The 14942-nt window shown below is 38.8% G+C and overlaps 1 protein-coding gene across 2 annotated transcripts in view; it reads left to right on the forward strand.

The window, feature by feature from the left end:
- CPNE4 (copine 4) overlaps nt 1–14942 on the forward strand; it is a 213074-nt gene that overhangs the window by 108747 nt on the left and 89385 nt on the right. For both annotated transcript variants that reach the window (XM_042816966.1, XM_042816967.1), the window contains exons 4-5: nt 8973–9044; nt 13181–13255. In XM_042816966.1, coding sequence (XP_042672900.1) covers nt 8973–9044; nt 13181–13255 — 147 coding nt within the window. The remainder of the gene's footprint in view (nt 1–8972; nt 9045–13180; nt 13256–14942) is intronic.

Below are 14942 nucleotides of genomic sequence, written 5' to 3' on the forward strand. Positions count from 1 at the left end.
TGGGACTGTTTTGCTGCATATGACAACTCCCTTCTCTTGGAGCAGGAGTGTGGGGGTAGGGCAGTGATTTGGCACTGTGCTTTCACAGTGAATAAGTGCCTTGGGATGCTCCATCAGGCTCTGCATCTGGCTTCTTTCTCTTTGCTTTCATGTGAAGTAGGTATTGTTCTTTGCCTAGGCACTGGTAAGCAGAGGCACATCTTTGTGATAAGCAGTGAAATCATGATGAACAGTAATATTTTTACAGCTATTTTGGGACACCATTATATAAAGATTAACTCTTGCTTTCATACCCTTCTTTTAGGTGCAATGAATTGCCTCATCCTTGATTATGATTTTACAGATATTGTCTGTAATTATGGACAGTAATATCTTCCCCTATTCTTTGCCCATTTTTCCTCTTTCTTCTTTTCTATCCATAGGGAAAGTGTTCAGGCACTCACTCTGGCTAATTATTTCCAACTGAATCCCCATCTAACCACTGAAGCTTTTGTGTTTCTGTTGTTGTTCTTCACTCAGAAAACAAAACAAAACAAAACACCACCACTGTAATTGTTTGTTTCAGAAGATAGGAGATGGATTTTTATTAGTCAAAAAATGATGAAAGAAAAATCCTAGAGGGACAAACGCTGTATAATAATTGATAGCCTTAATTGTCAGAGCATTCAGTCAGGGTAGCAAAACACGAAACCCAAGTCTTTTTCTGCTTGTGTCTTAATGCCTTCATGTATTCTGAGCCTTTCTAAAGCTCTCTTATAGGAGCGTTCTGTTTTATATTGGGTGTACTTCATAACACACTACGTTTGCATCATTTAATACTGCAAGAGCTATTTCTAATAGGTGAAGTTCACTTCCTGATCACACAGGAATTAAATATCAGGAGGGTGAATTAGATGCACTTTTTCCTCTGAAGTTTTGACCAAAAGTCCCAGCCTGATCTTTTAGAACTCACAAAAATTGTACAATTAATAATGATTGTTCAACGAGAAGGAAAGAAGTTTGCCAACACATTTTTGATTTTCACTCAGCCATGCTTGCAACATCAATAAATTATAGGAACCCATAAAACTGTTAATACCTAAATACTGTGAACCATCTCAGCTCTACAGTAATGGGAGTAGCTTTAATGGCTTTTCTTTCATTCCAGCTGGTCTCTGCTATATGTGATCTCACAACTTGTTTGGTTTATTTTAATTTACAGATGTGTTAAAATATTGTTACAGTTCACAGCTCTGTTACTTGTTCAGCTAGTAGCACCTGCAGGAAAAACAGCAGATGTACATCTCGGTGTCTCAAGAACCTTTTCAAGTGTTATTTAGAGATTTCATATTTCCCATGCATGCATATATGTACAAATTAGATTGAAAATCTTCCTTCTTTGTAATGAGTATTGCTACTTCTTGCATGCTTTTAGTATACGATATGTTGTTAGCAAATTATGCACTTCAAAATGCTGACTGATGATTAGCTCAGTTGTAGCCATTGCAAATCCCCTTTCTCTTGAATGAGAGAAAAGCTAAGAGAGTCATGATTGCACCTGAATTAATTAAATAGAAGTAGTCTGAGTATGAGAATATATGTTTAATAATCTGTTGACAGCTTCAGTAGTGCAGAAGACATAAGATCAGTGTTTTCAAGGTTCTTGAATTCCTGAATCCCACCAGATGTCTGTATGTCTCCTTAGATATCTTTAAACACTTGACCTTTGATCTCCTCCAAATGAAGTTGCTCAGTTCATTAGTGGAATGAATAATGTACTTTATTAGATGCGAATATCATTTTCTACCAGGGCTGACTCTGAACACAAAGAAATCATTCACGCAGCCTTCTCCCACTACTTACCTAATCATTTAAATACCACCATTTTCCCAAGGAAATTTTTGGTTTGCCATTACTGCACGATCTCTGGAGCTGTAAGATTTTCAGGTCTATATTAATCCTAGCAGTCACAGTTAATGGAATTACTTGTACAGTCAGTACTGCTTTGTTTTTACAGACTTTATCCTTTTGTATGAATTGCTGTAGCAGTCTTTAGAAAACTCATTTAAAACTGCTATTATAATGAGTTATTATTATAACTAATTATCTAATTATGAAAAGGCTGCATAAGCTATATGCTAACTAAATTCAAAGACATTTTGTGCTATTGATAAGCTATTTCCTGTAATAATGTTACTGTCTCCTGTGATATGGATCTTCTATTTTTTCCAGTCTTCTGTTTTGATTCACTATTTTCAGGCACAGATCTTTAACAGGAACAGGGTGAGGTGTAATTCAGATGTAAATAGGCTGCGAGCTGATCGGTACCATAGGGAACAAAAATCTTGAGGGGAGGTGAGTGTGGTATAGAACGTATCGTTTATACAGCACGGATGATTACAGCAATAGAGCTGGCACTATCAAGGGAAAAAAATAATTATGTGAGGAATTATACAGAGTGAAACTTTCTTCATTGTGGACACATATGCCATATGAACAGTCTCTTGCAGGGTTTACCTGGTATCTGCAAAAGGTGAACTCATTCCCCAAACCTTTTTTTCTTTATTCTAGCTCCGAATATAAAACCAATATCCTTTTTTTCGGTCAGGCTAAGGCTGCTGGCACTTACCTGCTGTTTGAACTTTCATGTTGAAATGTAGAATCTGTGATGGTGCCTGGGAAATGCATATCAAGACAGACACAAGCTCACCAGAGCTGTATGGATCTTGCTTTGTGAGAAACCAGGCTAAAGATGAATGTAATATGAAGAGGGGAAAATCTTTACACTGTAATACAAAACTACCTCAGTTCTTCTCCCACATAGGAGAAAAAAATCAAGTCTGCCTTTTTATTTTTGGGGATTTAGACTCTTAAGGTAATTGACTTAAGTAGACTGGAGCAGGAGCAGAATAGCACACTAAAATTTAATGGATAAGCTTTAAGATACATTTATAAATGTTAAATCTCCAGTCATTTGTCTAGCTGTGCCAGTTGTATTATTTTGCTTAACACAGCTGAGTGAAAAGCTCTTTCAATGGGGCTGATCAGGGACAAGCAGTGCTGGAAGGCAGTTAGATTGCTGAAGAAAAATTTGCAGATGCTTGCAAGGTTTGGTGAAAAAATCACCAGGCAGTCCGTTTTGGAAAGAGCGTGATTGCTGTCCTGCTTGATAGATCAACACAGTTCTAGTGGATGCTGTTAACACTCTTTCTACAAGCATCACTGCTCTTTGGTGAGAGATTGCTCAGCACTGTGCAGCTCTCCCTGGGTAGCCTGGGGGAGAGAAATCAGAAAGGTAAGAGTGTGAGAACTTGTGGATTGAGATAAAAGCAGTTCCTTAGGTAAAGCAAAAGCTACATGTGCAAGCACAGCAAAAAAAGGTGTTCATTTGCTCCTTCCCATCCACAGGCAGATGTTCAGCCATTCTCAGGAAAGCATCCTCATCTCGTGTGATAGTTTCTTGGAAAGACAAACACACAACCACATAGAATGGGACATCCTGGGTCAGTCTGGGTCAGCTGTCCTGGCTATTCCCGTTCCCAACTCCTTATACACCCTCAGCCAAGCTCTGGCAGGGCAGCATGAGAAGCAAAAATCCTTGAATCAGTGTAAGCACTGCTGTGCAACAACTGAAGTATTGGTGTGTTTTCAAGAGTATTTTTATCAAAATTCCAAAATACAGCATTATATAAGCCTCTAATTGGACACCTGAATGCATTTGATGGTGGGGATTATCAATGTAAAAGGCATTTGATTTAGAAGAAATATGCTAGTAAAATGTGACTAGACATTCTTAGCAATTCTGGAAAGAGTTGGGTCTGCTAGAAGAGTGCTAAGCAACTGCAAGTTTATGTGACAGGATTAACATATCAGGAAGAAGAATTAACACGGAGGTGTTGTGAAGTGATTGTTAGGCTAAATTTGTCTAAACCAGTAACCTTAGGGATCCTGTAAGGGAGTCCAATGGAAAGAGGAGACCAGTTTGAATAAATAATGAGGGATTGAAGGAGTTATTTAAAATTATCTTTCTACTGTTTTTTACAGTTAGCATGAAACTAAGTTGTATGCAGTCTTGCCACTAATGCAGACTGTTTGCCCAGTCCTTGGTTCTGTCAAAATCAGAGATCAGAGGTTCACATCTCAGGAGAGTTAACAAAAGTCAAGTGATATAGAACTTAAATAGAAAAGGAGCTGTGGCCCTTTATCCATGGGATTTTCAAGAAGCTTTTAACAAAAGGATATTGGTGTTATATTCGGAGCTAGGATTCATACCAGCTTAATTCAGGCAAACAAACAAAGTTCTTGCAGCTTTTTGGTCCCAGGGGAAATATGGAGTGTGGTCATCAGGCCTGCTCAGTGGCACCATGCAAAACTTCATCAGTGCTGTTTACAGAACTGGGACCAAGCCCAGCTGTTGATGCATACAGAACTTCTCCGAATGATATATGGGATTAATCTGTTCTTACCAATGTTAAAATGAAGTTAAAAAGCCATTTTGAATTCTTCTCGTTAGATTGATTTATAAGCATTGGGAGTTCTGCATGATACTGTTGAAAATTATCCCTATATTTGCTTAAGGAAGGAGCACACTGAGAAGTGTATTTTAAAAGGTCCTTACACAAGCCAGTTAGAATAGGTCATTATATATCACAGCTCACCTTACACTGTGCTGATTAGTCATGATTCAGACACAGGAGAGAGAAAACCTTCATCAGAGTCCTTGTCTGAGTGGCTGCGGAGCAATGCAGGGTACACAGCTGGTGTTGGTGCCTTGTTAGTGCCTTAAGTAAAAAAGCAAAGCACCTTTTATATATTTTAATTTGGAGATAAGATCAAAGGGCAGCCTGGGATTTGAGTTTTACTCACAGAAGTGTGGAACATCTGTTCAGATCTTTCCTTAGCCTATTTGCACTTGAAAGTACTAAGGCACGTTTAGATAATCTGCAAGGGAATTTCTTGCCCCCATCTTACCCTGAGCTCATATCCCTTGGCAACAGAGACCAGAAATCTAGTTGAAAGGGTGCTCGTAAGAGGCAAATAAGAATTGCTTTGTGTGTGTATCCCCTCTTTCTGAAGCAGAACAGCAGCTTGTACGTTCTGTTCCTATTCCTACCTCTTGCAAATTTATTGAGTATGATTCATATTATTAGACGTGTGGCTCTTATAACTGTATTGTAATTTATATGTGGCTGTAGCCACAAAGAAACATAACATCAGTTCTTAAGTCTTTATTAGCTTCACCTTTTAGGTCTCTAAGGTTTCTACATCCATTTGTTCACTGGTTGGTCGTGCTTTAATAAAACATTCATAAAATATGTATTCTGGAAATGTAATGATTTCTACTAGGTCTGAACTGAATTCTAATATCTGTTTAGGAAATGAGAGGCATTTACACCCTACACTTCTTCACATTAGGTTATACAAAACACCTGTTGTTCTGAAGGCGGAGTTTTAAATTGTTAGTTTTTGAGGTAGGAGTCAAACCAGAGTCCTTATGAAAGAAAGGTGTGATTAATTACCTAAGCCATTTTGCAAGTTCAAACATGTCTTGAAGCTGGAACTTATGTGGATGTTTTCTAGACTGGTACATTACTGCTGTTTAGGACTCACTTTCTGGCAATCAGGTCAGCTAACACCTGTTATGGTGTTCAAGAGGTTATTTGCACTGATACAAAAGAATAAATATAATTCATAGAATCATAGAATGGCCTGGGTTGAAAAAGACCTCAAAGACGCGCAGTCTCCAACCAATAGACCAGGATGCTCAAAGCCACATCCAGCCTGGTCTTGAATGCTTCCAGGGATGGGGCATCCACAGCCTCTCTGGGCAGCCTGTTCCAGTGCTTCACCATCCTGGAGAAGTGTCTCTTTTGTCTAGTGAGAGCTGCTTTTTGTACACTGCTTGGAGAAAGTGGGTGATTTCCTGCTAGAGAATACTGATTTCTTGTCAGTTATCACAATGATAGTCTTCTGATCCAAATCACTAATTACAGTCTGAAGCAGTGATCTTGGCACGTTATTGCCAGATGGAAGATTCATTTTACTGTTAATTAACAACTGATAAATGTTTGTTCACAAATACATGTATTTACATAGGCAGGGTGCTCACTGTCAGAAGGATGCTAATGGCTGAGAGAGCTAGTCTTATTAATGTGATCTAGTAATGGGAATGTCAGAGTAAATTAACTTTTCTGGCATTGTGAGCTGTCTTTCTGCCACCTGCATGGAAGCTCCCAGGCTTCAGGTTTTTGTCTGCCCAGTGCCACCGAAAGGCTTTGACAATTTCCCAATTAGCAAAATTGGTTTTTAAGTTGTTCACGAGGAATGCCCTTCTGTCTTTCTAGGAGGTAGCTGAAGGACAGGTTCCCCTCCAAGTTCTGTGTCACGAGGACAAACATACCTAACACATCTGAAGAGATTTCTGGTGCACAGTACCATAGGTTTCAGTAGAAGAGCTTATTGTGTGTTATAGTATTGTCTGTACATCTTGGGGAAAGCAGGGAGCTCGTAGAGATACAGTGTGTCCTGCTGCCCATCTGCCAGAATTCATTGTTAGATGGAAAACCCATAATTTAATAATATCCTGAAAATAATCATATTTGAAAATCTCAAGATTTTGTAACTTGCTCTTCACGCTTCATAAAAGTGCCAGCTTAGCTGGCAACAGAAGAGAGGTATGGGTGATGTAAGGGGCTGCAGTGAAAAATCTTTCCAAGATCCTAGGAAGGAAGGACACTGAATCCTGGCATCACTGGTCATCTGTATTTTATCTGCAACCCTTGCTTCCACAAGACCAATACTTGGGGAAATTTTCAAGCTAATTTGCAGAAATGAGTGAAGTGATGACAGCAGTTGGCTTATGGAAGGCAGTCTGAAAAGGATGAGTGCCAAATTATTCCTTTAAGTAATAACCAGATGCAAAAATGCAGGGTAAGAAACAGCTGGTGATGAAAATTGTGAAATGGTCATAAATACAGATGGAGAAAATATCATGGTGTTAAAAAAAAAAAGGCAAATGCAATCCTAGAGTAAATTGGAAGGAGCTCGCAGCACAAGAAGCTCTTCTTGCATAGGATCTCTAGTTTTATGTTCAGTTTTGAGCATTTTTCCAAGAGTAGGACATTGACCTGCTGGTGAGGGCTGAGCAGAGAGCACTGATAATGGTTCCAGACCTACAAAATGTGGTCAGAAAGGAAAAATAGGATGTAGTTGGGTTCTGCAGTGTAGAGAAGACTGTGGAGATATGATATTAGCCTTCAGAAATAATGTCTTAATGAGAAAGGGGAGAAGGCTCTTACCATTCATGGTGCATTAGACGGAAATAATGGGCTTTAATTAGAGAAACAGGTTAGCTCATAGGAAAATATATTTACAGTGAGGATAATGAGTGCTGCAGTTAATTGCTGGAGAAGAGTGTTTCTCTGCCTCCGGATATCTGAGATACATCTGTCAGGTACAGCTGACCCAGCTACAGGAGGTCCTGCATTGGGACTGGGGAGCTGGACACAGTGATTCTGGAGGAATCCTCTCCAACTCTATGCTAACCCTCTTGTTTCACATTTAAAGATCTTCTAAAACTTGTTTCTTCCCTGTTGCCTGCATGAGGACACGAGCTCAGTAAAATCTGAGGTGCTATTTCCACATTTCTGTTCAGAAAATTGATGATTCCCCATGGGGATGTTAGTCCAAAATTTATATCCTGTTTGCTCCTACTCATAGCATCTCTGGCTGCCTGTGATTTTGTGTTACACGCCCTGTTTCAATTCTGCCTGCTGCTTATTGACTTGGCTTATTGCTGAAATGTGTGCAATGCCCAGGATTACTATAAGTTGCCTGAAGCAGTTCTTCTCCCTTGACGAGGGAAATATTCTTACAAAGAATATTTCTGCATATTTTGCCAAAGATCTCTATAGATCATTTTATTTGAAGTATTATAGATTTGCCATTCAGGTTAAGCTGCCCAAATAATATTGGATGTGGAAAAGGACTACTCGAGGTATAAGGCTATGCTCCAAACCTTGGAGTCTTTCATAGAAGAGAAACAACACTTTTGCTCAGTGTCTGTGCAGCATGTGGCAGAATCCTGTTCCAGTGTTGTTGAATTAGAAATAACGCTAATTATGATTCCTAAGTTCTATTCAGTTCCCTCTACTTCTGTCTGTATTTTGAACTTTTCCAAACACTTAAAAAAAGAGTATTAAAAAAAAAAAAAGGAAGAAGGGAATAGTTTTAAGGTAGCATTGACTTTATAGAGAGGAAGAAAGGAGAGACCTAACATACTGGGACATCAACTGTAGAGTAGTTGGTAAATTACGTGTAGCTTTAAGGTTTTTCCATTTTCTAATATTTTTACCGATCTAGTTTAAAATGTTGAAAGATTGTTATGGTAATGTAATGATTGATATAATAGGAAACAATATATTTTGTCTGTGCTACTATACTAACACTTTTTTTAGGTATGTTTGTAAATTGGTTGGTGGACAAGCTAATTTACAGTGCTGAGTTCCAGAGGAGATTTGGTGCCTGATAAAAAGAGGAGATGACTTTTGGAACTAAACCTATGGGGAAGACTGCCTGCTTCTGGGTTTGGAGTTGTTGATGTTTTGAAGTAAAATAATTGTGTTCTCTTTGAAATGGTTTTCAGTTTCCTATAAAAGTAGATGGGGGGAGGAGGGCTGGCAAGTCTGATAGATTTATTGTATGCAGATACTCCCTTGTTGCCCCCATGATGGATGGAAGCAAATTCTGGAAAATATGACACTCAGTTTCTGCTATTCTGTTCTACTTATCAAATAGTGTTCTTCCCATTCAGCTTGACCCTACTGCATCCTAGCTGCAGGCTTCCTGGGGAAACTTTCCTCAGCAGTGGTTTTTTTTATGCTAGGATTGTAATTGTGGATTAAGGCAACACCTTCGTACAAAATAAAACAGAAATCAAAATTACCCATGTGTTTATTGTAGATTCTAATTTTTTCCCTTTTGTTTTTGTGCAGATTGTTTCTCAGAGGAAACTCTCCAAGTCCTTACTCAAACATGAGAACACAGCAGGGAAGTCATCTATAACAGTAAGCCAGTCTTAAATACGCTTTTATTTTCCTGTTGTTTAAAGGCAGCTAATGGGACTAATTCTGCCTAAAAGCACTATGCTAAGGCACCAGAACAACCCTTGACTGAGAAGTCAAATCATTTATTTAAAAGATTACTTCTACATCTCTGATAAATACTTGCTATAATGGCAACAAATAATATAAGATTTGTACAAAAGCCATAACATTTACTACTACTGCTACTGCTTGTAAGATACTTCAATGACAACGAGAAAGTCTTACTGCTTTATCACTCTTATCTAAAGCTTTCAAATCCTCAGAAATTCATTTTAACTCACTTTTAACTGCATTTATGATATTGTGTATGAACAGCTTCACAAATATTCTTTATAAAATTAAATATAAAATTCTTCCATGGTTCTAATTGGAATGGTAAAGAGACTTGATGTTTCCAGGCCTCTGGACTTTTTACTGTGTCTTTAAAAAAATCACAGCACACTGACACACACAACCCAACACCAAATGCGGATATTTTATGATATTTGCTATTTTAGCTTTGTTGTAATGCAATTACAGACTGGAAATTAAAGGACCCCATGTATGTCTTGAAATATGAAAATCAGTGTATTACTTCTCTTTCATCTTTCTCTTTGCCATCTTGTTTGGGAGATCAAGCTTGTCTGCACTGAACATGGCATGCTTGTGACATTTGCAGCTTGGCATTAAGACAGATTATATCAAAACATTCTGCTCAATTGCTTCATGGGGCTGAGAAGGATTTTCTTCCTTGATTTACAATTAGTCAGATGGGTTTCTTTTGGCTTGATTGTTCAGATATTTTTTTCATGTCTTCAGCCACAGTGGAGAGCAGAATATGAGAAACAGTGCTTTCTGAGAGCCCAGGGAATCTTCTTTCTTAGATGTCTTTCTTGGTCTATGACTGGGAAGAGGTTTTCTTAAATATGTAAGATGAAACTCATTTTTATTCATAGAATGGCCTGGGTTGAAAAGGACCACAAAGATCATCTACTTTCAACCCCTGCTATGTGCAGGTCGCCAACCATCAGACCAGGCTGCCCAGAGCCACATCCAGCCTGGCCTTGAATGCCTGCAGGGATGGGGCATCCACAGCCTCCTTGGGCAACCTGTTCCAGTGCCTCACCACCCTCTGGGGGAAAAGCTTCCTGCTGATATCTAACCTAAGCCTCCCCGTCTCAGTTTAAAACCATTCCCCTTGTCCTATCACTATCCACCCTTGTAAACAGCCGTTTCCCCTCCTGTTTATACTCTCCCTTCAAATGCTGGAAGGCCGATATGAGGTCTCCCTGGAGCCTTCTCTTCTCCAAGCTAAACAAGCCCAGTTCCCTTAACGTTTCCTGATCGGAGAGGTGCTCCAGCCCTCTGATCATCTTAGTGGTCCTCCTCTGGACCAACTCCGAGAGCTCTGCACCTTTCTTCTGCTGGGGGCTCCAGCCCAGAACACAGTTGGCCTTCTGTGCTGCAAGCACACACTGCTGGCTCATGTCCTGCTTCTCATCCACCAGGGCTCCCAAGTCCTTTTCCATAGGACTGCTCTCAAGGAGCTCTCCCCCGCCTGTACAAATATCTGGGATTACCCTAGCCCAAGTACAACACCTCCACTTATTCTGGGACTGGAAAGGAATCTCCCAGGTTCCTGTCTGAACAGAGGTAGGAGCGAGTTTTGCTCTCTGAAAAGCTGATGTTTTTGCCTACTGAGACTATTGGGGCACGCTTTACCTCATCCATCCCTGTGACCTTCTAGATACCCCTCCTGTTCCATGAGAGACACAAATAAGTTTAGTTGCTAGCTCAACTAAAATAACTAAACTTCCTAGTAGAATCTTCTGGCAAGAATTTGTGGTCTCTAAACAAGCGCTTTGTCTAGAACGGTTTGTTCTACAGGCTCGTTCTGCAGGCTTGTTCAGAACGGTTCTGTGACTGATAGGGCGGGGGGACCCACAGACCCACACCATGGGAAAGGGAAGAAGGGAAAGTGTGAGGGGAATGGGCAACGGTCTGAGGAGAAACAAACTAATTTATGAAATAAGATATTGGAATGCAGAATAGCACACTATCATACAATGTAATACAATATAATTGGAATTGGAGTTAAGAAATAAAATGAGAGTGTCCGAAAAACTGAAGGCCTTATTCTAAGTTTATTCTAAGAACAGCGAGCAGTCCAAGCTACCTTGGCTTCTGGTCTGTGGTTCTAAAGAGCAGGCTTTCTCTAGAGCAGTTTTCTCCAGTGGGAGAAAACTGAACTCAGACAAAGATTACTGTGAAAAGAACTTGCTGTCTGGGCAGAGCAAGTGGAAATTGATGAGTTAGAATTATTTCTGATCCTAAGGTACATGCCACCTGTTTGTCAAAGCCTAATTTCCAAGCATGTTTAGATTACTGAATTTTGAGTTTTTCATGGAATTCTGAATTGCCTGCCTCAAGCCTGGTTTGCAATAAAATAGTATAATAGTATAATATCTCATTAGTACATTTTTATTGTGTGGCATTCAGAAAAAAGAGAACCTCTCTCAGTTTCTCCAGCTAGAAGTCTGTCAACCTTTACAGGAAAAGTTCACTATTTTTTGTTAAAAACACTTGCAAAACTGTTTGCAAGTCCCAGGGTGCTAGTGGCTTTTTGCTGCATAGTATTTTTTAAGCCACCAGACCAATATGGAAGATAAATGTGTCAGATTCTGTGGGCTAAACTTTCAGCAAGTTCAAATTTGCCTGGCAACAAGTAAATCACTCATATGCATCAGTAGGATTTTACTTTAATGCAGTTAGACATTTGTGTCCCTAAATGGCTACATGTGAATATTTGGCGTGAGGAAATGCCACAGTTCATTACTGTGAGCTGTCATAGCCAAAATATTCATGACTCGTGAAATTTTACTTAATTTAATTCATTGCCAGTTAACATAACATTCTAATTGCTTCTTGGGGATGCTGAGAAGCAAACAGAATGAACTCTTAGGGAAAACACCTTTCCTTCCCGCTTCCTGGAAATTAACTTCAGTATGGACACATCTGCTGCTCCTTTCATGGTCTCTACTCCCCTTGTTTCCAACACGTTAGCTCTGCTGCTTTGGTGAGGGGAAGTATGGTGCAGGAGGTAAGGATCAGAGCACAGAGATTTCTGTTTTGTCCTTCGTTGCTTCTGACTGTGTTTAGCTCCCTGCTACCTCTTGCTTATTCATTTTCTCTGCTCTGTCATGGGCTTACCCACAGGCCACAGTCCCACTAGGGGCATCCCTGCTCCATTGTGGGCATACCTGTGGGCTACATGCAAGACACGTATTGTTAGGAAATGTGGGGTTTTTTGTTTGTTTTTGTTTTCTTTTTGTCATGCAGGGAGAACATGCAGGCTTAGGAAATAGCAAATTGAATAGAATGTGGTTTGTTTCAAAGAACGTTTTTGGTAATAAACCTCAGATTTGTTTAAGTTAATATCTTCTCTCCACTGAAGCATTTTAATGTCCTAGTCATGATAAATGCTATAGTATTTTGTTTTTTTAACAACATTGAATAGCACAGTGATGGACATTATTATCAGTAGAGCTTATGTATCTGAAAGACCCATGGTATGTTAATTTAGTGTTACTCCCTTCTGACTCTGCAATAAATGATTTTGCAAACATAGCTATTGCAGTAAAACTACACCAGGAGAACTCTCCTACTGTAAATGTGCCTTTCATTGCAATCTGTGGCAAGTGACTTCGCTACTTTTCCATTTGTCTAGCTTTAGACCCAAATAATCCAACTCACATATAGTCCTTTTCTTCTCCTGGATAATGTGAGACTAAGTGGAATTCTCCACTGTTGAACCTAAGAGAAAGTACTTTATCAGATGAAAGGGATTACTGAGGGATGTGGAGGTCTGTTCATTGACAGGTATTGATAAGACATTGTCATCTAATGAAAAATGATTCTGTTTTGGAATCTTAATGTGTTGCTGCATATTAACTGAGTAAGGGGTTCACTGAGTGCTATTAACCCTTCCTGATTGCAAAGAGAAGCATATTAACTGCGCTTTAGTTTCGTAATGGGGTCTATAGTCTTCACGTGGGGAAATGATGTCTTTCTCCATTTTCATTACACCATGCAAAACTCAAATGTAGCTCTCCATTTAGGTGATAGCTGAGGAATTGTCTGGCAATGACGACTACGTTGAACTTTCATTCAGTGCACGGAAATTGGATGACAAGGTAAGCTGCATGTTATTAACCTTACCAAAAGATGTAAAAGAGTGCCTGCAAATGTAATTTGATGAGATTTTCACCTACAGATATTTTTTGCCTTATATTATTAAACACATCAGAGATTTCAGATCGATGTTCACGATGAAGCTTTCCTTAAGTTGTGAAGTAATTAAAAAGAACCGCAAGGGAATCTAATTAAAACCAAGACAATTTAATTATGCTATAACCAAGACAGTTTAATTACTTAAAATGCCACAGATCAGGAGTGCTTAGAGAAGTGAGCTTTCTATAAGTAGTCAAAAATGATACAGTTGAAGGAAGCGTTTTAAAATAAAGTTAAAAACACAGCTCATCTTTTTCAATAAAAAAACTCTCCACTAACTAAAATATTACTCTTCATTATAAGAAATATCTTTCTGAAAATATGCCTCAAGCAGTACAGTCCAGGAAATCCAGGTGAGTGCCTGTAAGGCGCAGTGTCTGTAATTAAACTGTAGTAGAAGGCACAGTTATTTGAAGTAGCCTGGAGAATATCTTTTTAATTAATAGGTGTCAAAAGACCATAACCCTTTTTTAGGCAATAAGGCTTTTTAGATAATAATTGAAGACCAGACAATTACTGTTGTGCTGGATCACAGTATCCACTATTTCCCTCCTATGTATGAAGCTACTTCCAATTAGAAATATATTGTAGCCCGGCACAAAATTTCGCTATTCTGATACTCTGAGCATGTAGTTGTAAAAATCTGATGTGTAGCTTAAGATCAAATCTATCAGAGTGCTTTTGGATACATATATCAGATTTCCGAACTGCAAAAAATAACTCAGGCAAGCAGAGAATGATTAATAGTACTGGAATTTATTCATAACAGGTAAATAACATTACTTTGCTGAGGATCATTAACAATCATAAGTGATCAGAACCCTAATTTTTTTCTCCTTTGAAAGATGAATTACCTCTTCCTTCACAGTTACTGGACTCTCAGTGTTTCTGATATCATTTATTTAGGCACAGATTTAACAACCTTGTCTAAAGATAGCCATCTTTAGACCTGATTTCAAAAGCTGCACACAGGCTTTTACTGTTCCATGTGGTGTCACATCTCCAAAAAGGAAAAGATGTGTACAACATAATAAGACCTCAATTTGCTCGTTGCTTTTCCCCAGATGTATAATGTAATTAAGTGTAAATATTATGATTGCTGTAGGCTATTGTTGATATTCACTAAAAAACTCTGCCAGAATGTGCTTCAAAACTAGTCCACTGTTTTTGGGCAATAGCTTTAGAGTATGGTTGAAATACTTACAGGGTTAAGTGAAGAAGGATCATTCAGAAATACTGCAAAAGCATGATTGCTTTTGCCATTTTAACATGTTTAGTCAAAGTGGGCTTTTATCTACTAAAAAACAATCCTGTATCATCTGCATGACTCTTCATCTATTATTTGAATCAAAACTCCTGTCTTCAGCTGATGAAAATGGCTGAAATCCTCTTACAGTTGAAATGAATCTTTCAATTTGCTCCAGCTAGACATGTCTCTAAACTTGGCTGAAATTTAGCTGTCTTCATTTATAAAAAGAGGCTATGACTTTGGATATGGCCCTGAATGAATTCAGATGTCAGTAGATGCAAAGCACTGTTAGTAATCACTAAGATTTGAAATTCTTTAAGTTGCACAATTGCAAAGTTTGA

The sequence above is a fragment of the Centrocercus urophasianus genome, unplaced genomic scaffold (assembly GCF_019232065.1).
Source record: "Centrocercus urophasianus isolate 14NV4802_14NV808 unplaced genomic scaffold, USGS_Curo_1.0 seq_16, whole genome shotgun sequence".
In the NCBI taxonomy this organism is placed as follows: Eukaryota; Metazoa; Chordata; class Aves; order Galliformes; family Phasianidae; genus Centrocercus; species Centrocercus urophasianus.